Raw genomic sequence first — 22,990 nt, 5'->3', positions numbered from 1 at the left:
GGCTCAACAGAACCCCCAGCGAGACGAGAAAGTGCTAGCCGGGCTCTCCAGACCCCCCGGCGGAGACGAGGAAGTGCTGGCCGGGCTCACCCGAGCTTCCAGCAGGAGCAGATGCAGGGCCAGAGGGTATTGGGACCCCTGGCTGAATGTGTAGCCGACCAGGTGGGAGAGTGTGCAACAGACTAGGGGACTGAACTGAAGACTGAACTGGCACAGCGGATTGAACTGAAGACTGCAATGGAGGTTTAGGAGACTGAGCTAGTGGCACCTGGGCAGGAGAGAGAACAAAAGGCAGTTGAGCTGGGGACTGCACTGCAGGTGACACTGGACACTGAACTAGTGGCTGTAGTGGTGGTTGCGGTGAGAGTGGAGTTGGTGGTTGAGTTGATGACTGGGCTGAGGGAGACTTAGCGGCAGACTGGGCTGAGGGAGACTGAAGTGATGGTTGAGGTGAAAATGGAACTAGTGGCGGAGTTAACGACTGTGCTAGCGGGGACACAGGAGACGGAGCTAGCGGGTGCTGTACTGGAGTATGAAGTGGTGGGAAAGCTGATGCCTGAGCTAAGAACTGGGCTAATGACTGAGCAAGGGACTGTAATACATATTGTAGGGGCTATTGTAGCGATGGCAATTGTGACAGAGGCTGAGCTAACCCTTCTGAGCTTTCTGAACACGAAGAAGATGGCTGGACAGACTTGCTTACGCTTACAGTGGACATGGGAACGGGTGCAGGCTTCCTCCGGACATGAGCTGCTCCCACCCGAGGAGTAGGTACGGGTGCAGAGGTAGGCTGTGTACTGGCTGCCCACACCTCAGGGACCGGCACTGGTGATATGGCAGACCAGCCAGTCCCACCTGAGGAGTAGGTACGGGTGCAGAGGTAGGCTGTGTACTGGCTGCCCACACCTCAGGGACCGGCACTGGTGATATGGCAGACCAGCCACTCCCACCAGAGGAGTAGGTACGGGTGCAGGAGGAAGCTGAGTCACGGCTGCCCTCACCCTCGGGGCCGGAACAGGCACTGGCAATGGCTGAGCAACCATGGAGGTGTTTCTGCCACCCTTCTTCGATTGAGGCAAAGAGGCTGGATAAATCGAGGTTCCAGGATTGTATGGAAGGTGATTGATTCGTGCATAAGTTGCAGAAAGTATAGGGCCAAGTTATGCACTCAGGTGATTAGTGATCTTCCTCTTGTATGCATTACACCAGAAGCCCCTTTCGAGTATACACTACTTTGGACCTGTTTGGTCCGTATTTTGTCAGAGACTCAGTAAGGCGACGAGTGAAGAAAAAAGTCTGGGGTGTAGTTTTTAGTTGTATGGCTTCAAGAGCAGTTCATGCAGACATAATTGAAGGTCATTCCACCATTCTCCACAGGGACGTAAGGAGGCTGGTGGTGTTACTGCCAGTAAAGTAGCAAGAGGGATGTGGTTCGTCCCCCTGACTACCCGAGAAATACTTACATACTGTGGACTCTTTGGTGTGGGGATCAAATCTGGTGACTTTCTGTGTTGATTAAAAACGTGTTAAAGTTATAAACATGACTATTACCAAACTGTACTGTCATTAATAGGGTTGCTTTATTACTCTTGTATGGTTGTTTTATTTAGTGTCTTTCAGTTGATTACCTCGCTTCTGTAAAGGCACAGTTACTGTAGTGGTGTTAGCTTATACTTGTGCAATAAAGCTTGTAAAAGGCAGCAATCAGATGTCCGAGCCTGAGTACGGCACCGTTTCATCAGTTAAAACACACCCTTACAGCACCCACATATCTGAGGACCTATCTTGGTCCACAAACACATCAGCCCTAGTAAAGAAAGCCTAGCAGCGCCTCCATTTCTTGAGGGTTCTGAGATGGAACAGGCTGCAGACTGAACTCCTAGTGTCCTTCTACCGTGCCAATATCAAGAGTGTGCTGGTGCACGCCATCCCTGTGTGGTATGCTGGTTGCACAACAGCTGACAAGAAGAGACTACAGAGGGTCATCAGAACTGCAGAGAAGGTGATCGGCTGTCCACTCCCCTCCCTGGACTTAATTGCCAGCTCAAGATGTCTCTCCAGAGCCAGGGCAATTATAAAGGACCACCTCCATCCTAACCACCACCTCTTCAACATCCTGCCCTCTGGAAAAGGGCTCAGCTCGATCAGGTGCAAAACCAACAGACTAAAGAACAGCTTCTTCCCGTGGGCTCTCAGAACTCTTAATGCAAACTAAGAGTGTGTACAGACTTCCCCAACACATCCACTCTGACACTGCTGTTGATCATCTATGTGCAATATCTCAGTATTTCCATGTTCTGTGGAATATGTTTGGCCCATGTGCAATATGCTTGGTGTGTGCAATATTTTTCAGTCCCGTGAAATATTCTGGTAGAAGTACCATCTCCACGCAAAATGACCATGGCCTCTCCATCCTTTTTTATTTATTATATAATGGACATTTTATTTATGTTTCTGTTTCTGTTTCAATGTTTCTTGCACATACACTATGTATAAAGTGTCACTCTCATATATGCTTTTTATTTTATTTTATTTATTTATTCCCCCCCCCCCCCCTTGTTGCATATTGGTTTCTCTTCTTCTTACTTTTGCACATTTGTGGTCCAGCTGCCCAATTTTGCTGTGCAAGAAACTGCACAACGACAATAAAAAGCTCTAAGTCCAAGTCTCTAAGTCTATTAAATTTATTGCTCTTGCAATCATATGGCACGTTGACTTGTGAGGGAATTTTAGATGGCACTCATCATCAGAAAGGTTGCCGACCCCTGGGTTAAAAAGACAGTATCACTCTCAAACTGCTCCTCTTCCTGGAATGAAGCACAGCCTGAAAATCCTCTTTTTCCTGCTTAAACACAGGAACTCCTCTCTCTCCAAATGTTTCCTCGTTCCCTCCCCTTCAGATCTGCACTTTGAAGATGGGTGTAACCAACATGTGGTGACATGTAAGAGCTGACAGGCTCCATTCACTGCAGAAATACAGGTTTTTGAGATCAGAGCTCAGACGAGTTTCAGTTATTACGAAGATAAACTCACACAGTCACTGACACTGAGAGGAGAAATGGCGCAGAAAGGAGTTCAGCTGGACCGAGAAACCTTCTCTTGTTCCATCTGTTTGGATCTACTGATAAATCCGGTGACTACAACCTGTGGACACAGCTACTGCAGGAACTGTATTAAATCCCACTTTGATGGAGAGGACAGGAAGGGAATCCACAGCTGCCCTCAGTGCAGGAAGACTTTCACACCGAGGCCTGTCCTGGAGAAAAACACCATGTTAGCAGCTTTAGTGGAGCAGCTGAAGAAGACTGGACTCCAAGCTGCTCCAGCTGATCACTGCTATGCTGGACCTGAAGATGTGGCCTGTGATGTCTGCACTGGGTTGAAACTGAAAGCCATCAAGTCCTGTTTATCTTGTCCAGCCTCTTACTGTGAGAAACACCTCCAACCTCACTATGATGCAGCTCCATTAAAGAAACACAAGCTGGTGGCCCCCTCCAAGAAGCTCCAGGACAACATCTGCTCTCGTCATGATGAGGTGATGAAGATTTTCTGTCGTACTGATCAGCAGAGTATCTGTTATCTCTGCACAATGGATGAACATAAAGGCCATGAAACAGTCCCAGCTGCAGCAGAAAGGACTGAGAAGCAGAAGGAGCTCGAGGTGAGACGACTAAACATCCAGCAGAGAATCCAGGAGCGAGAGAAAGATGTGAAGCTGCTTCAACAGGAGGTGGAGGCCATCAATGGCTCTGCTGATAAAGCAGTGGAGGACAGTGAGAAGATGTTCACTGAGCTGATCCGTCTCCTCCAGAAAAGAAGCTCTGATGTGAAGCAGCAGGTCAGATCCCAGCAGGAAACTGAAGTGAGTCGAGTCAAAGAGCTTCAGGAGAAGCTGGAGCAGGAGATCGCTGAGCTGAAGAGGAAAGACGGCGAGCTGGAGCAGCTCTCACACACAGAGGATCACAACCAGTTTCTACACAACTACCCCTCACTGTCAGCACTCAGTGAGTCTACACACTCATCCAGCATCAATATTCGTCCTCTGAGGTACTTTGAGGATGTGACAGCAGCTGTGTCAGAGAAGAGAGATAAACTACAGGACATTCTGAGAGAGGAATGGACAAACATCTCACTGACAGTCACTGAAGAGGATGTTTTACTGTCACCAGCAGAGCCAAAGACCAGAGCTGGATTCTTAAAATATTCACATGAAATCACACTGGATCCAAACACAACTCACAGACGTCTGTTATTATCTGAGGGGAACAGAAAAGTAACATTGATGAAACAAGAACAGTCTTATTCTGATCATCCAGACAGATTCACTGGATGGGAAGAGGTCCTGAGTAGAGAGAGTCTGACTGGACGTTGTTACTGGGAGGTGGAGTGGAGAGGGAGAGGAGTTGGTGTTGCAGTTGCATACAAGAATATCAGCAGAGCAGGGAGGGATAAAGAATGTGGTTTTGGATACAATGACAAGTCTTGGTCATTATATTGGTACACAAACGGTTATAGATTTTGGCACAACTTTGTCCAAACTGTCCTCTCAGGTCCTCGGTCCTCCAGAGTAGGAGTGTACCTGGATCACAGAGCAGGTATTCTGTCTTTCTACAGCGTCTCTGAAACCATGACTCTCCTCCACAGAGTCCAGACCACATTCACTCAGCCGCTCTATGCTGGACTTTATCTTTATGGAGTTGGAGCCACTACAGAGCTGGTGTAGTCTTTACATTTTAGAAGCTGAGAAGTTCAGTGGTCCATTGATGTGTGAAAATAATATTGCACTGATTCAAACTGTACTTACATTTATATACCTTACATCAATATAAATCTGAATTTGTTCTTATGGCTGATAATCATGTGAGTTTAAATGATACTACTCTTCATATTCAGCATGTTTGAAATCTGTCATCAGTCTGGTTAGTGCTTTTATTCTGTAGTTGCTGTAGTGGGTTGTCAAATGCAACAATATATTGGAACTGCAGTGATTCATCAGTTAGTCAATGATTAGAGAATTTATTGTTTTATCATTATTTTAGTCACATTTAAAGCTGGTTCCAGTTTCTGAAATGTGAAGATTGTTGATTTTCTTGATCATATATGACTGTAAACTTAATGTCTTTGAGGTTTGAACTTTTAAAATGAAACAAAACATTGAATCCTCAAGGTTTTTGATATTATATTATCATTATTGTATGTAAAGTGATGACATTTAATGTCCTTTTTCGTATGAAAATCTATTCACATTTGATCATTGATACATGTAAATATCAAAACTAAATGATACAGGCCTGTATATTGTAGAGGATAGGCATGTTTCTTTGCCCTGAGCTGTGTCTGGCAGGCAGAGCGTCTCCACAAATCTGAAGCTTCTGATTTGGAGAAAATGAGCTGAGGGAGACACCTGGTGGACAAACACAGACATGACAAGAACAAAGACTAATGTGCATAGCGGAGTAAAACAGCTAGAAATATTTGTCATGCTTCAGAAAAAAGGGTTGGAATTTTTTTTTATATGAATGTTGAATATGTTGTATTGGAATAGATTTTTACTGATGGATGATTCGTTGTAAAAAGTTTATTTCTGTATTATTATGATTAAAAGTTAAAACAAATATATTGTACACTTTTTGAGTGACAGAGGCAGAAATGTCTCTGTCCTGCATGTAAATTTGTCCCGTAAAGTTGTTGAAATAATAAAAAATATAAATTACAACTCAGTGTTGCCTGTTAAGCTAGAGAGTCTTTGTTGGGAAGATACTTACACAATTCATAAACCAGCAAGAAGACATTTTCCCAGAAACAGAGTTTTGATTAGTGGACTCGACAAACAGTTTGAGGCTGATTTGGCTGATATGGGTGAATATTGTGCAGATAATGATAATGTGAGATATTACTGCCATGTATAGATGGATTTTCTAAGTATACATGGGTCAGGTGTCTTCAAACCAAGGCAGGAGCATCTGTTGTATCTGCTTTTAAGGATGTTCTGAGTGAGAAACTTCAAACAGATGAAGGCGAGGAGTTTGGTATAATATCACACATTTCTCAGCATAAAGCTTTTACTGTTTAACCTCAAAGCGGTTTGATTTGAGGCCTGCAGTGACAAAATAATAACTCACCCTTAAAGGTGTTAAACCTAAATGGACGAGTCTTTTTTGAAAATGTAAGGAGTAGAAAGTAAAACGTCAGAAAAATAAGTACTCGAGTAAAATGCTACTACAAATTCTACTTAAGTACAGTAAAGAAATATTTGTACGCTACTTCCTTCCTTCTTCTCAAGGCCCTGATGCTGATTGCCACACTGTGTTTATGTGCTAAAAGAGAAACCGTTTCCTGCCTTGTTACTAAAACTGATTCTGAAGCACAACTTCACTAACTCAGAGGGTAGAGCAACCATTGCAGTTTGTCTCGAAACAACTGTAATCTCCAGATTTTGACTTTTTTTCTAAAGTGAATTACGATTTGAATCTCAAAACTGCAACTTTATTTTCAATGTGACCCATAATATTTTTTTTTAATGTGGCCCTAATACAACAATGCAACAACAATTAACTCGAGAAGCTTTATAAGGTAAAGACCCTACAATAATGCAAAGAATACAGAGAAAACCTAAGAGTCACATGACCCATTATGAGCAAGCACTTTGGTGACAGTGGCGAGGAAAAACTCCCTTTTAACAGAAAGAAACCTCCAGCAGAACCAGGTTTACCAAGGGGTGGGAAGTTTTAAGCCTGATCTTAAAGCTAGAGAGGGGCTCTAACTCCTGAATCCAAGCTGGAAGCTGGTTCCACAGAAGAGGGGCCTGAAAACTGAAGGCTCTCCCTCCCATTCTACTTTTAAACACTCTGGGAACAACAAGTAGAACTGCAGTGCGAGAGCGAAGGGCACAAATGGGGTGATATGGTACTACAAGGTCATTAAGATAACACCGGGCCTGATTATTTAAGACCTTGTATGTGAGGAGCAGGAGTTTGGATTCGATTCTGGATTTAACAGGAAGCCAATGAAGGGAAGCCAATATAGAAGCTATATATATACTGAGCTCTAAGACACTTTATCGCTTAAGGATTTGCACATTTCACGAGGGGTGGGAGCAGCTTGAGCACCTGAGACTTCCTCCTCAGGCTCATCAGATGTGTCTGTGTCTTCTGATTGATGCTCTATACCGTTGTCCTTCTCAGAAACTGGATCATGCATATCGCTATTCTGACCTATGTCCTCTGCCTCATTAGGAAAGTTATGGCCGAGAACCTGGCTTATTGTGTCTTTATTTTCTCTTGCTGAAATCTGGAGTGTGTACTCTGTAAGTCACCATCTAATCCTAGCTGGCCTGTACATGCCTTACATGTCTGCATATTTTCTTTTCAGTCTTTGGAAGCAGAATATTAGTGACTACCTATATATAAACAGGCAAAGAGAGAAGGTCCTGAATAAATTCTCTCTCTGTGTGTCAGAGAGCTTTCAGTGTGTTTATGATATCAATTTTGGTAGTACGTGTTGTTTTATAGTAACAACAAAGATCATTATTTTTGTCAGACTATTTTATAATGTTGTAACATTTATTTATTTATTTGCTTTGTTTTCTTTAAATAAAAGTTCCATACAAAGTCATAAGGCCTGGATGGAGTGGACACAGTTAAACTGTACCTTTATACAAACCAGGTGAGAAATTTGGGTGTAGTGATGGACACAGACCTAAACTAAAGTTCTGATGCTGGTCTATAAAACTCTGAATGGTTTAGGACCAAAATACCTCAGTGACCTCCTGACCCAGAATGAACCTTCCAGATCCCTCAGGTCATCTGGATCCGGTCTTTCATCAGTTCCCAGAGTCAGAACCAGACACGGAGAAGCTGCATTCAGCTTTTATGCTTCTTATATCTGGAACAAACTCCCAGAAAGCCTCAGATCAGCTGAAACACTCAGTTTATTTAAATCCAGGTTGAAGACTCACCTGTTCTCAGCTGCATTTGAATAAAACACCAAATCCATATTTTTAAGCTTAAATTTCAAAACTTACATTTTAACTACTGATTTTATCTACTGTTTTTTTTAAATCAATTTTAAATCATACTTTTTATTTGTTTTTTAATGTCTCTGTAAAGCACTTTGAATCACCTTGTTGTTGAATTGTGCTATATAAACTTGCCTTCCCCTGCCTTGCCTTATACCATACAGTCAAGAAATGTGAATATAATTTTAAATATGGCTTTATTGAAGATTATATAAAGATGAACATGAAAAGTTATTTGGTGAAGAATGCAAAAGATAAAAAGACAAAAATATAATGTACAGTTAATTTGCTATTAATTAGCCCTCTTCCGAAAAAATAATAAAGGCATTATAACTGTGACTCAGTTTTGTAACTATAATCAGAGTGTAGATTTCGCCTCGTGTCGCTTTGTGGCGCTGTTTAGAATTGATTTCTTTAAATCCAACAGAGCACTTTAAATCTTTCAGGTAAACAACGTGTGGTGACCTTCAAAATAAAATACCTTAGAATTTCTTTGATAAAGGTTGACTGTCAGAACACCTGCTGGACATTATTTATTAATGAATTAAAGCGAATTAAAGTTTTAATCGAGCATCACAGACTTATAATTAAAAAAGTAAAATGCTTTTACTTTGCAGAGTAATAACCGGAACTAACAGTCCACATTTCCGTAACTTTACCAGTGGACCGTGGCCCAGTCAAAACAATGCAGCCGCGCTGGCCTGCTACTGTATGGAATGCCAGGACTGCCATAACGAATTAATTAAATACACCATTAAATAATTAATTAAATGTGGCAATAATTAATTAAAATTGGAATTAATTAATTAAATAAATAGTTATGACACATGTAATTAATTAATTATTGACACATTTAATTAATTATTTATGTATTTCACATTTTAATTAATTATTGACACATTTAATTAATTAATTATTGACACATTTAACTAATTATTTATGTATTTCACATTTCAATTAATTATTGACACATTTAATTAATTATTGACACATTTAATTAATTATTTAATGATATATTTATTTATTTCATTTTGGCAGTCCTGGCGCCTGGCTCTCATCATGAAATAATTTTATCTGTCAGCCTCACCCATCAAACTCAGGGGGCGGAGTTAACGCTGCCCATGCAGCTTCTCTAACATTTGATTGGTTGCCGTGCAAAGTAAGTCAAAATAGGTCGATCCTAGATAATCGATTGCTTGTGTAGACTTGGGGCAGCCAGGTATCCCAGAATGCAGATCAAATCACAGGCAGCAATGGTGGTGGTGTAGTTTTAAAATACCCCGTTTTTCTGTCACCAGCTACACTTTTAACAGTGTTTTAGCCGCGAATGTCGCGACGTATGTCTGGTCAGGTTGTCAACATAGAACATGTTTGCAAAAGTGCTCAGATGTTTTCAGAGATTTCACTAGCTCTGCTAACAATTAGCATGCAGAGTGCACCCAGGGGGTTACGTTAACCGGTTTGTTTACATATTCCACTCTCCGTGTTCCACATGTTGCATTCGCAGATTCTCATTTTCACCGAACGATCGTCTCTTTCCGCCTGGTCTTGTGTCTCTGTGCTTCTGTAACATAAAGAACGAGCTGACATTTTTCTCACGAAACCAGCGATCAGCTCAACAGACCCTCAGTTTACCTGCATGCATCCTCCTCCTCATCTGTCAGCTGTTTAACACCTGCTGCTAATTCAAGAAACACGCCTACGTTACCTGGTGATAGTCACAGTTTAACTGGGCAGCCGGTGCTCGATATAACGCAATGTCAGCGCATTTTTCTGCACAAGATAAGTAAATATAGTGTTTTCCCCGAGCGCAGAGCTGCTGGAGCTTGTTTCCTTACAGAGCACTTCATCAGCGGCTGATGTCCAATCACCGGCACACAGCTTTGAAACCTCAGCTGAGTTTTAGCTCTCAGTGGTTAAACGCTGGACTTCATTCACTCAGGTTCTGTCTGTCGGGTCACGTTTACTTCGCTGTTTTATTTACAGCTGAGCAAATCGGTTTGGCTGAGGTTAAAGTTACGTTTCATAACTGCATAGTTTCACAGACGTTTAATGGTTCACTGGCACATGTGTTAGACTGAACTATCATCTAAATATCATCTGTTTTTTAATAGTTATTCAACTGTATTCTAAGCACCAGCTGTCTGTTAGAATGTGATTTTTTCTCTCTCTCTGTTGGCAGAGGTATAAAAATGCGCAGGAAAATCTGACGTGCATGGCAAACTTCACCGACGATATTTAGGGAGGAATAAACACACATCAAACATAAATGAACCATTTGTCTGTCTCCATAATTGAGAGCATTTTCTCTTCTTATGTCAACTCTCTCTCTCTCTCTCTCTTTTTTTTTTGCTTTTTCGGTCATGTTATGTTTACCTGTCAAAGGCTTGTTACAAACTATGAAACACATCGTGCAGACTTCTGGATGTTAGAAGAAAACTAATACTGCTCATGAAGGAGACTAAAGGCAGGAAGGTGTCCTTTAAAACTAAACATGTTAATAGGACCTCCCTGTTTATATCATAGTTTATGATATAGCACGTGTATTTCAGTAATAGCCTGCTGATTTCAGTGTAGTGGTGAACAGTCGCACAGCTCACGTAGTATCTGTGATACTCCTTAACTATAATTTATCCAAGTTAACTTCAGTTAACCATTCAGACGGTTCTTTTGCAATGAAAAACACAAACACCCATGCTGCCGGTAGGGTCCCTCGGTGCCAGCTGTTAACATTATAGCTGATTATGCAGTAACCATGGTAACCACGGACTCTGAGCGGCTGGATCGACGGAGGTCAGACAACAATTTTACATGTATGATCTTAAAACAGGACACAGCCACTATACGTGCTGGCCTCATATCAAATGTGAAGGCAGACTGAGTCTATGTTTGACGTTTGTTCTTATCTAATCTTCCTTTTCAAACATTTAAACAGCAGCGAGTCTGCAGCTGAGGGAATACAAACTCAAATTGTCGGAACAGGTTTGCTCGTTTCTTGGATTCATTTGGTGATTTATTAAATGTATAACTGTTATTCTAATCTGCTGCTGAGTCTCTTACACTTTTCTTTATGCTGTATATTTTCACGTCTCTGGAATAGTTGGCAGTTAGATAGTCAGCTGAGAAACTTTGTGTTAACTCATGGAGCTGAGGATATCGTGGATATCGTGGATATGCTGACCTCGCTGCGTGGTGTACAGAGCGAGGTCAGCATGATTAATATTCACAATAAAAATATTAGCCGAACATCATGAAGTCTGTATGTGTTTCATAGTGTCGAACAACCTTTGTACAGTTAAAGCCAGCAGTTACTACATGACAGAAACACCAACGTTATCTCTTTTATGCGTTTATACACAGGTCACGCTGATTACTGAACAAACCCAAAGATCAGATGTTAAACAGATTTATTTGCTCTCTCTCCTCCTTAAACACGTTTTTAATGTTAGTTATAATTCAGAATTGGCGACTGAAACACGTAGGACACATAAGAACATCAGGAAATAAAACACCGATAAATATAACCTCAGTAAAAGAAGTCAGCGGGGGTTACTACAGCTGTGTACCGGGGCCTGCGCTTTGTCGGTGGGATTGCTTGCGAGGCGAGCGGGTCTATCCCACGCTTTGCCGTGAGACTGGGCAGACATCTCCGAAATCATCGACGCACTTTTGCAAAGAGGCTGTATCTTGACAAACCGACCAGACACATGAAGATTAAACCACTACATTCTCGGCTAAAAAAATATTAAAACGGTATTTGGTGACACACAAACAGGGTTTTTCAAAGTTCAGTTCTGTTAGCTTCCACATGCCGGTTGTTGTGTGCTAGAAACAATGGCCACCAGGCCAAAGCAATGGTTTTGACTCGATCAGCGTTAACCCCGCCCCCTGAGTTTGATGGGTGAGGCTGACAGATAAAATTATTTCATGATGAGAGCCAGGCGCCAGGACTGCCAAAATGAAATAAATAAATATATCATTAAATAATTAAATGTGTCAATAATTAATTAAATGTGTCAATAATTAATTAAAATGTGAAATACATAAATAATTAATTAAATGTGTAAGAGCCAATTAAAGGTTAATTTTATTGGTACTGGTAAAATGATTAGAGGAGAAATATATATGTTTGATGTTAAGAATATAATTCTAGTTGATTTTAAAATACTGTTTGTTAAATGTATAGAATATAGAAGTGCAACATTCTAATGCGCTTTTTAGTATTTTGGGCTTCCGGCACACTGTTATTACGTAGTTGGGGAGTCGGATAAGCTGGAAGCAACACAGTTTTTTGACCGAGTCTTGCCATGTAAACTAAAAGTGTCAATAAACATATTGTTTGCAAGAAGGATACTTGGACTTGCTCGCGTTTCAATGCATGTTGCCGGACTGACTCCTAAAGGTGGTACAGAAGAGTGAAATAGAGACGGAGTGCCGCCACTACATAAGTCAAAAAACTAGCTTCACCGATATGTGGAGGATCGGCTGCACGGTGCTCGGACGGAAGGGAGCAGCCTAACGGAAAGTAAGAGGCAATGCTTAAGGATGCTGGCACCGAACCGGATAATTCTTTGGATTATTCTTTAGAAGAAGGTAACAAACTCTCTTATTACTTCGGGCAGTAAGAGGAAAAAGACGTCTTTCAGAGGCTTGTTAAGTTTGGTGGAAAACGAAAGTGAAACTTAACTGCGTGCCGTCGTCAACCCCGCTCTCCTTTTTCTCTCTCTACCCGTGGGACTGCATGTTGTAAAACATTATTTGATGCAGTCAATGCGGAGTTTTTGGCATGTTATGAAGCTGGTTTACACTATGTCTATTAAAGATTCTAAGCAGAAGACAAATAGTGCATGCAACTTGAGCCAATAAACCCCTGCAACTTATAAGATGGCAGATGAAAGAGAGGTGGGAAGAACATGCAAGTTAACAGAGAAGGCTTTGGAAGAAAAATCACAAAGATGTATTGCCTTAAGAAGACGAACATTAGGAACAATCACAGGCAAAATAAAGGAGATAAAGATAATGATGAGTGATGCTCAGAACCTTCAAAGTGTGAAAGAAAGGATGGAAAGTGACTTTGCATTGGCTCTGAATGAGTTTCACAGTCACAATAACCAGGTTATGAGCCTTTTGTCTGAAGAAGAAAAAATATTTGACCAGGACAATTGGTTTGAGCCCAAAATGGCATCTATAAGAGAGTTCATGAAAACAACAAAGAAATGGATAGCAGAGGATCATAAGCATACGATTCCAAATGAAGCTGAGCAGCAGGAGCACTTTACAGATGGCTTGGAAGAAGCTGTTAACCCAGATGACAGCGCATCACAGGTTGGAGCTAGAAAGGATGCAGTTCATAGCTCGCATGGGTCTCAAGTCAGCCAAGCATCTACAACATCCAGAGTTTCCTCCACTCGTGCTAAACAGGAGGCAGAACACGCAGCCTTGCTGGAACGAGCCGCAGCATTGAAGAAAAGGCAAGAACTTGAGATGGAGTTGGCCAGGATTAGGCAACATCTTGAGCTGGAAACAGCAAGAGTCAAAGCGGAAAAGGAAGAGTTAGAGTTGGAGACTGCATTAGCGGAAAGTCAAGCAAAATTAAAGGTGCTCAAAGAATACGAAAGATCTGAAGATGGTCTGAGCAGTTATGTGTCAATACAAAGGTCGCAAGGTCGAGGAGTTAAAACGGAAAGAGTTGGCGTAATGCTCCCACAACAAGCTGATGTGAGTAGTCACGCTAATTCACAAGTGCATAACTCACAGGTACCACAACTGTCTCATCCAGTCTCCACTCATGGGCTTAATGTTCACGTTAACAGAAGTGATGATCTATTGTCAGTCATGCAGAAACAGAATGTAATCACTGAGTTACTTGTGAAACAGCAGCAGTTGGCTCAGTTGCCATCAAAGGACATTCCTGTTTTTAAAGGTGATGCACTACAGTATAAGGCCTTCATAAGAGCCTTCGAACATGCAGTAGAGCAAAAGACTGATAACGATCAAGATAAGCTGTATTTTTTGGAACAGTTCACTGCTGGTGAACCACAGGAGCTAATTCGCAGTTGTGTACACATGACTCCTAGCAAAGGTTACCGTGAGGCCAGACGGTTGCTACATAAGCACTATGGAGATGAGCTAAGGATCGCAAGCGCGTTCATTGAGAAAGCACTCAAATGGCCGCAAGTGAAAAATGACGATGCAAAGGCATTACATGCCTATGCTATGTTCCTGACTGGATGTCGCAACACCATGGAGGATGTTGAATTTTTGGAAGAGATGGATAATCCAACCAATCTACGCACAGTGATATCCAAGCTGCCCTACAAAACCAGAGAACGTTGGCGCGTAGAAGCATTTGAACTCCAAGAAAAGAGGGGCAAAAGAGCAAGATTTGCAGATTTGGTGAACTTTATAGACCGCCAGGCTAAAATAGCTATGGATCCACTCTTTGGTAATATCCCAGACAACCGTGCAGCGACAAGTGGAATGACTGACCAAAGGGAAAAATATCCAGCAAAGAAGGAGTTTCGAGGAAGCAGTTTTGCCACCAACATTTCCGCCGAGAACAAAAGACTACAAGAAACAAACGTTATAACTGAAAATTCGATCAAGACAGTGAGTGCCTTTGAGAAGCCATGTTTGTATTGTCAGCAGCCTCACACTCTTGCTTCTTGTGGCAAGATTAAGAATCAACCACACAAAGAACGTGTGGATTTCTTGAAGTCAAAGGGACTCTGTTTTGGATGTTTAGTTTATGGGCATCTCAGCAAGTTCTGCAAGTGCAGAATGGAGTGTAAGGAGTGTTCACTAAAGCACCCAGACATTCTGCACATGGGGAAAAAAGAAAGTTCTGTGGAAACAGAAAGGAAGGATGTTACTGATGGTAATGAGGCACCTTGTGCTCAAGTTCCTGTCAGTCAAGAGACTTGTGGGCTTACAGGGGCCGGAGAAGAGGAGTGTGTGCTCTCTATAGTACCAGTCAAGATCAAATCTAAAATGAGTGATAAATATATAGAGACATATGCCTTTTTGGACCCGGGAAGCATGGCAACATTCTGCACGGAAGATCTGCAAAGGAAACTGAATGTGAAAGGAAAGCCTACACGGATACTTCTAAGTACCATGAGTCAAGAAAAACCAGGAGAACAGAAACTCATGAACAGTTTTGTTATATCAGACCTGGAAGTGTGTGGGTTGGAAGATTCCAAGTTCGTTGACTTACCCAAAGTGTTCACTCACACTAGTATACCTGTGAGTAGTGGAAACATACCCAAGCAGTCAGACATCCAGAAGTGGCCTTATCTACATGAAGTGAGGCTACCAGAGATAGAGGCTAATGTAGACCTGCTTATAGGAGCCAACTGTGCAAAAGCAATGGAGCCATGGCGTGTCATTAATGGACAAAATGGAGGTCCTTATGCAGTGAAGACCACCATTGGTTGGGTTGTGAATGGACCGATAAGAAAAGAACTAAATGACTCAGAAAACAAAGAACCACATTTCTCAGTAAGCCGAATCTCTTTAGTGGAAGTTGAGAAGCTACTGGTCCAACAGTATAACATCGATTTTTCAGAACGTAATTATGATGACAAAGAGGAAATGTCACAAGAAGACAAACAGTTTCTACGAGCAGTAGAAAAGACAACGACCTTCGAAAATGGACACTATAACATTGGATTGCCACTTAAGAATGAGAATCTTCAAATGCCAAACAACCGCTGTGTTGCGGAGCAGCGGATAGCATGTTTGTACAGGAAGTTTAAGAAGAATCCTCAGTTTTTTGAAGATTATAAGTGCTTCATGGAAAACATCATCACCAAGGGCTATGCAGTTCCAGTGCCAGACCACCAGTTGAGCCGTGACGACAACAGAGTGTTCTATATACCACACCATGGGGTGTATCACCCGAAGAAGAGAAAGTTGCGGGTCGTGTTCGACTGTACGGCTTCATACCAGGATATGTCTCTAAACAAGGAGTTACTGCAGGGACCGGATCTGACTAACACACTGGTGGGTGTTCTTTTAAGATTCCGTGAAGAGCCAGTAGCGCTGATGGCAGACATTGAATCAATGTTTTACCAAGTCAATGTACCAGAAAGAGATGCTGATCTTCTTCGTTTTCTCTGGTGGCCAGATGGCAAGCTGGATGAGGCCATGAAGGAATATAGGATGATGGTGCACCTCTTTGGAGCTACTTCCTCACCAAGTGTCGCCTCATATGCGCTAAGAAGAACGGCAGAAGATCACAAGGAAGAAGCATCTCCAGAAGCTGTTCAGACAGTCCTGTGCAACTTCTACGTAGATGACTGTCTTAAAAGTGTAGCTACAGAAGAGGCTGCAGTGAAATTAGTCAGTGATCTCCGTGCTCTGTGTACCAGTGGAGGGTTTACATTAACAAAATGGACAAGTAACAGTAGGAAAGTGTTGATGTCAATTCCTGAAGAACACAGAGCCAACGAGGTGAAAGATCTGGATCTTAGGCATGACACTTTGCCAGTTGAGAGAACTCTAGGTGTACAGTGGAACACAGAAACAGATACCTTCACTTACACTATAAGGTTGCAAGACAAGCCAATGACCAGAAGAGGCATTTTGTCAGTCATTAATTCAATTTATGACCCTCTTGGCTTTCTAGCACCAGTCATCTTACCTGCAAAGCTTTTGTTGAAAGATCTCTGTAAAGAGCAGCATGGTTGGGACAAAGAGATCAATGAAAAGCATGCGAAAATTTGGAAAAAATGGAAAGAAGACATTGTACTCCTCTCCAACTTCCATGTGAGTAGATGCCTAAAGCCTACAGGTTTCGGATGCACTGTTGTTGCGCAGTTGCACCATTTTTCCGATGCTTCAGATTACGCATATGGAACTGTCTCTTACCTGTTGATGGAAAATAGACGAGGCAAGAGACATTGTGCCTTTCTCATTGGGAAATCCAGAGTTTCTCCGCTCAAGCAAGTCACAATTCCTAGGCTTGAGCTGACTGCAGCAGTGATTTCAGTGAGGATGGACAGATTACTGCGACAAGAACTTCAAGTTCCTCTGCAACAATCAGTCTTTTGGACGGACAGCACAACTGTGCTTAGATACATTGATAGCGAAACATCTCGCTTCAAAACGTTTGTTGCAAACAGAGTGTCACTGATTCGAGAAGCAACCAGGCCATCACAATGGAAGTATGTGACATAGGCAGAAAATCCTGCAGATCAAGCAAGCAGAGGCTTAAAGGCAAAAGATCTGTTGGAAGGAGGTTCATGGATTCACGGGCCGAACTATCTTCTAGACGAAAACGAATGGCCAGAACAGCCAGTGAGAAAGAAGGAAAACCTTCAAAATGATCCAGAAGTCAAGACTTCAGCAACGGTTAGTATACTGACAGCTGAGGAAGGCATGGAACCAATGAAACGTGTGATAGACTACTATTCAGACTGGAATAAACTGAAAAGAGCAGTAGCCTGGATAATGAAGCTAAGGAAGGTGCTATGGATGTTGAAAGAAGAAAGAAAACAGTACTCAAAAATAGTCCAGAAAAATGAAAATGATCCTGAAAAGCAAAGGTTAAAGTTGCAAGTGCACATGAGGACATTTAAATCTGCAATGGGAAAGAAAGCGCTTGCTTTGGAGGATCTTGAGGCTGCCGAATCAGAAATTGTTCGTTTCAGCCAGAAACAACATCATGGAGAGGAGATCAAAATCCTACAGAAGGGAGCTCAGTTGTAGCAGCCAGCTGTTCAAATTAGACCCAGTTCTTCGAGATGGGATGCTGAGAGTTGGCGGCAGACTCAATAAATCAGGCTTGCCAGAAAATGCTAAACAACCAGCAATTCTTTCTAAACACAGCAAAATCTCTGAAATCATTTTGAGAGACATCCATCAACGAACTGGTCACTGCGGTCGCAATTATGTGCTGGCACAATTGCGATGCAGATATTGGATTCCTCAAGCCAATTCGGCAATTAGAAAGATAATCAACAAATGTCAAACTTGCCGTAGGATTTCTGGAAGGGTTGGTGAGCAGAAGATGGCAGACTTACCTGAAGACCGTCTTCTACCAGACAAACCTCCGTTTACAAACACTGGTGTCGACTACTTTGGCCCATTTGATGTCAAGCGGGGCCGGGGTACTGTCAAAAGATATGGTGTCATGTTTACCTGCCTCACTCTCAGAGCTGTGCATATTGAAGTGGCAGACAGTCTTGACACAGACTCCTGTATCAACGCGATTCGACGTTTCATCTGCAGAAGAGGTCAAGTTACCATCATGAGGTCAGATAATGGCACAAACTTTGTGGCAGCGGAAAGGGAGTTGAGGGAAGCCATTCAAAGACTGGATAACGACAAAATAGAAAGAGTCCTACAACCAAAAGGTATAAAGTGGATTTTTAACAGCCCGGCTGCTTCACATCAAGGTGGAGTTTGGGAGAGACAAATTCGAACAGTGCGTCGAATTCTCAGCGCTCTCTTGAAGGAACAAGTGCCAAATGAAGATTGTCTTCATACGATAATGTGTGAGATTGAAAGCATCATTAATGGCAGACCTCTCACAAGCGTCTCAGATGACATAAATGACGTTGAAGCTTTAACGCCGAGCCATCTGTTGCTGCTTAAGTCACAGCCCCTCATGCCTCCAGGTGTCTTCAACAAAAACGATGCATACACCAGAAGAAGATGGAGACAGGTTCAGTATCTAGCAGATTTGTTTTGGACCAGATGGACTCGTGAATATCTTCCACTTCTGCAAGAGCGCCAGAAGTGGCTTAAACCAAGAAGAAACTTCGTGGTCGGAGATCTTGTGCTGCTGGTGGACAGTTCTTCTCCACGCAACTCCTGGCTCATGGGGAGAGTGGTTGAGACGTTGCCAGACTCAAGTGGAACAGTCCGAAGATTGAAAGTAAAAACTAAAAGCAACATCCTGGAAAGACCTGTTAACAAGTTGTGTCTTCTGGAGGAGGCTTCATCCGAGCGATGAAGAGAAAGAATGTTTGTTCATGGACATTACAATTAGGTTGGCTCTTAATGATTAATGTGTAAGTTAGTAATTGTTTAGTTCTCTCACCTAACCAATTAGGGGCCGGATGATGTAAGAGCCAATTAAAGGTTAATTTTATTGGTACTGGTAAAATGATTAGAGGAGAAATATATATGTTTGATGTTAAGAATATAATTCTAGTTGATTTTAAAATACTGTTTGTTAAATGTATAGAATATAGAAGTGCAACATTCTAATGCGCTTTTTAGTATTTTGGGCTTCCGGCACACTGTTATTACGTAGTTGGGGAGTCGGATAAGCTGGAAGCAACACAGTTTTTTGACCGAGTCTTGCCATGTAAACTAAAAGTGTCAATAAACATATTGTTTGCAAGAAGGATACTTGGACTTGCTCGCGTTTCAATGCATGTTGCCGGACTGACTCCTAAAGGTGGTACAGAAGAGTGAAATAGAGACGGAGTGCCGCCACTACAAAATGTGTCAATAATTAATTAATTACATGTGTCAATAATTAATTAAAATATGAAATACATAAATAATTAATTAAATGTGTCAATAATTAATTAATTACATGTGTCATAACTATTTATTTAATTAATTAATTCCAATTTTAATTAATTATTGCCACATTTAATTAATTCATTATGGCAGTCCTGGCACTCCATAGATACTGCACTTAGCTTTAAATCTCCAACAAATTATTAACGTGTGCGCGCACTCAGCCAACCGCCTGTAGCTTCACTTCGGTGGGCTCACGTCGCGTCACTCCTGTGGTGATTTCTCCTTTCAGTTGTGCGCATTTAGGAGTTTTTTCGTGGGTGTTTCTCATCGAGTTAACGGCAACGGCTGGAAATGGAAACTGCTAACAGGCGTCTGCTGCTAGATAATCTGAGAGTAGTGGAGGGGAGCGGCTAAAAACAGGGACTTTTTTTTCTTTGGTGTGAAAAAAGGGGAGTACAAGCGAGTTAAACACGCTCCTTGTGGTTTTGCCTTTTAGCATGGTGGAGTAGGAGGCTCCAGCGTTGAAGCTGCCGGGCTCCTCCGACCTACCGACACACAGCTCGCTCTCGTCATGGCCCCGGGCTTGCTGGTGGCGGCCTGCCACAGCCTGGCCCTCTCTACGTGGCTGCTCTCCTTCTGCTTCGTCCATCTGCTGTGCCTGGACTTCACCGTGGCCGAGCGGGAGGAGTGGTACACCGCCTTCGTCAACATCACCTACGTGGACCCGGCCACCTCGGAGCTGCGCACCGAGAAGACAGAGTGCGGGCGATATGGCGAGCACTCTCCGAAGCGGGACGCCAAGGGGGTGTTGCACCTACAAGGACAAGATCCGCCACGCTGCAGCCCACAACGCCTCTGCGGTGGTCATCTTTAATGTGGGCTCCACCAACACGAACGACACCATCACCATGCCTCACCCAGGTAGATGATGCTCTGCTTTATTCACCCCAATAAATGCGCATTTAACGATTTCCTCCCTCTGTGAAGGAGGCTTTGCTTAGCTTTTCTAAGTTGGGTAGTTTGCTGCTGGGGTGAACTATGGGGATTAAAGGTGACGTGTTCAGTGTTTATCTTAATTTCTTAATAAAGATGTCATGGAAAGAGTCCAACTAACGAGGTCTTTCTGTTATACGGGATGTGTTGTATCTTTCAGAGTCATTTAGTTTCATGTCAAATCCAAGGAGGAGTGCACTCACACTGGGGACTGCTTTACTGTGGACTCTGAGAAATAGTTGATGGTAAAATGCAGATGTGTGTACAGGTTAAGTTGGTGTCAAGTATAAATGTAGAACATAGCCATACTGACACCACCCATTTTTATATGTTGTGGTTGGTGTTTTGGTCTCACCTGTTGGGGCAAGAAATTGCCCCATTTAGATTAGAGTAGGGATGGCCAATGTAACCCACATCAGATTTGTGGGTTGTGCTGCTGCATAAGGTTGGAGGTGTAATTTTCCCTCCCCGCCGCTAGGAGGCGAGTATGCCTTGAGATGACTTTCTGTTAGTCAACATTTCCTGTTGTGGAAGCCATTACTCACGAGGCAACCGCTACTCATGAGGCAACCGCCAAATTAGCTGAAAGATCCTGGATCTGAGATCTGTGAAATACGGCCGTGGGAAGCTGCGTCAGCTGGACGAGCTATCTCACCACGAGCTCCGATTGTTTTTTTGACCAGGACTGGATCATTTGAGATCTGAACCCTGTGGGTTCAGTGGCGAGCCAATCCCAAGAGAGTGACTGTCGACGGACCCGAGTGCAGTGTGGCCAGCCGTGGGATCCATCTTCAGCGAACCTCAGGACTATTACTACATTCCTTGATACAGATAAGACTAACACTTTAAAAATCTACCCGGGTAGTGTTAGAACCAATGGACAGAAACACACACACACACACACACACACACACACACACACACACACACACACACACACACACACACACACACACAAGGAACTCTAATTTCTCTTTCCAAAGAGAAGTGGACTGAGCAATAGGAGCGGAAGCTCTTTAATTGAAACTCTTTGGAGAATTTCCTTAAAGAGGATGTTGTTTTGATTTTATTTTTGGGCCCTTTAATGTGCGTTTGTGCACTGTAGGAAGCCGGCTTTAGACAGGCAGGGTTTGTAAACTTTACAACTTTCAATACAGTTTCTATTCAAATCACATCTTATCTATCATTGTGTGGTTCCTTCTCTGCTGACCCTTTCAAGGCTCCATAGTCTTACGTAGAACTTTCTGATACTGGTCCAAAGTTGTCGAGACAATAATTTAATGCATATCTCATGTTGTTTAATTGTAATACCTGTTATAAAAGTGGCGAGTCAGCCAGGAGCCTAGTTAAGTGTCAGCAGTGAAACATATCTCAAGTTTGGGGAATTGTATGAAAAAAAAGTTGTTTAAATGTTTTAGCGTCATTGCCAAAGATGGAGTTCATAGCTAACTCAGGTATCAAAGTCCCTAATGCAGTGATTGTGAGTGGGTTGCTTGAATCGCCAGAAGATGAGGAGATTACAGACTTTCTAAAGAAATATGGTTCTTTTAGGCTTGTTTCAGTAACTGATGCTGAATCAGAGTTTTATAAAAACCTGATTATTGAGTATCAAGATGGTGCCTCCATTGAAGCCTTATCTCCTCTTTTGCCTTACACACATGAACTCAAAGAGAACCCAAGTGTCAGGTATCTCGTTCAAGCTTTGGCTAGCATTTACACTACGAAGGTTGGCTGCAATGTTACCAAAACCTACCTCAATGAGATAAAGAAATTGGCAAAATTAAGTGGGAAAGACTACGAAGAAGTGCTGAGAGACATGATGTCAGAGATCAGTGAGGCAATTGGAACAGACAGCATTGATGAGGCATCTGTAGCCAAACCGTTCGACACATCTCTTGAAACAGTTGAAACCTCAGAGCACCGGATGTTCAGAAGTGCCTCCTTAATGGATTCCGGTCAAGATTGCCCCAAACCAAAGCCACCCACCATACTGAGGAAAAATCTACCCATCAGGGAGAGTGACCTGCATCCACCTGAAGTTCAAAAGGTCATCGTTGAACACATTGTAAGGAAAAGTGACTGTAACACATATCCACATTTTCCCATCAAGCTTCACCCATTTTCAGGAAAAACCCCAAGACCCAGTAATGAGACCGACTACGACACATGGCGATCACATGCTGAGCTTCTCAGGAAAGATCCCACTCTGTCCAATCTTCAGAAGTCTCGGAAAATGGTTGAAAGCTTGCTCTCCCCTGCAGCAGATATTGTTAAAAGGCTAAGTCCTGAAGCTACCCCTGAAACTTACCTTCAACTGCTGGATGCAGCCTTTGGAACTGTTGAAGATGGCGAAGAACTTTTCGCCCAGTTTATGAACACTCTTCAGGATCCTGGTGAAAAGGCTTCATCTTACCTCTGCCGCCTCCAGGCTGTTCTAAACCTTGCTGTTAAGAGGGGAGGAATTGCTGCTGAAGAAGCAGACAAATATATTCTCAAGCA

General features: G+C 42.5%; 1 protein-coding gene across 1 annotated transcript; it reads left to right on the top strand.

Annotated features, from left to right (window-relative positions):
- Positions 1–3,043: 3,043 nt before the first annotated feature.
- Positions 3,044–4,723, top strand: LOC146635621 (tripartite motif-containing protein 16-like). The gene has a single exon (XM_085350600.1). It carries the CDS (start codon positions 3,059–3,061, stop codon positions 4,721–4,723), a length of 1,665 nt encoding a protein of 554 aa, XP_085206726.1. The 5' UTR covers positions 3,044–3,058.
- Positions 4,724–22,990: the final 18,267 nt, after the last annotated feature.

Source organism: Diplotaxodon limnothrissa, linkage group LG3, assembly GCF_057381915.1.
Source record: "Diplotaxodon limnothrissa isolate DT_005_m linkage group LG3, D_limnothrissa_male_GT1.1, whole genome shotgun sequence".
NCBI classification, from domain to species: domain Eukaryota; kingdom Metazoa; phylum Chordata; class Actinopteri; order Cichliformes; family Cichlidae; genus Diplotaxodon; species Diplotaxodon limnothrissa.
The sequence above is the reverse complement of the archived record's forward strand: the minus strand, read 5'-3'. Positions and strand labels throughout refer to the sequence as shown.

Coding starts and splice junctions, on each gene's coding strand:
- LOC146635621 (XM_085350600.1), top strand. CDS start 3,059: ATGGCGCAGAAAGGAGTTCAGCTGGACCGAGAAACCTTCTCTTGTTCC.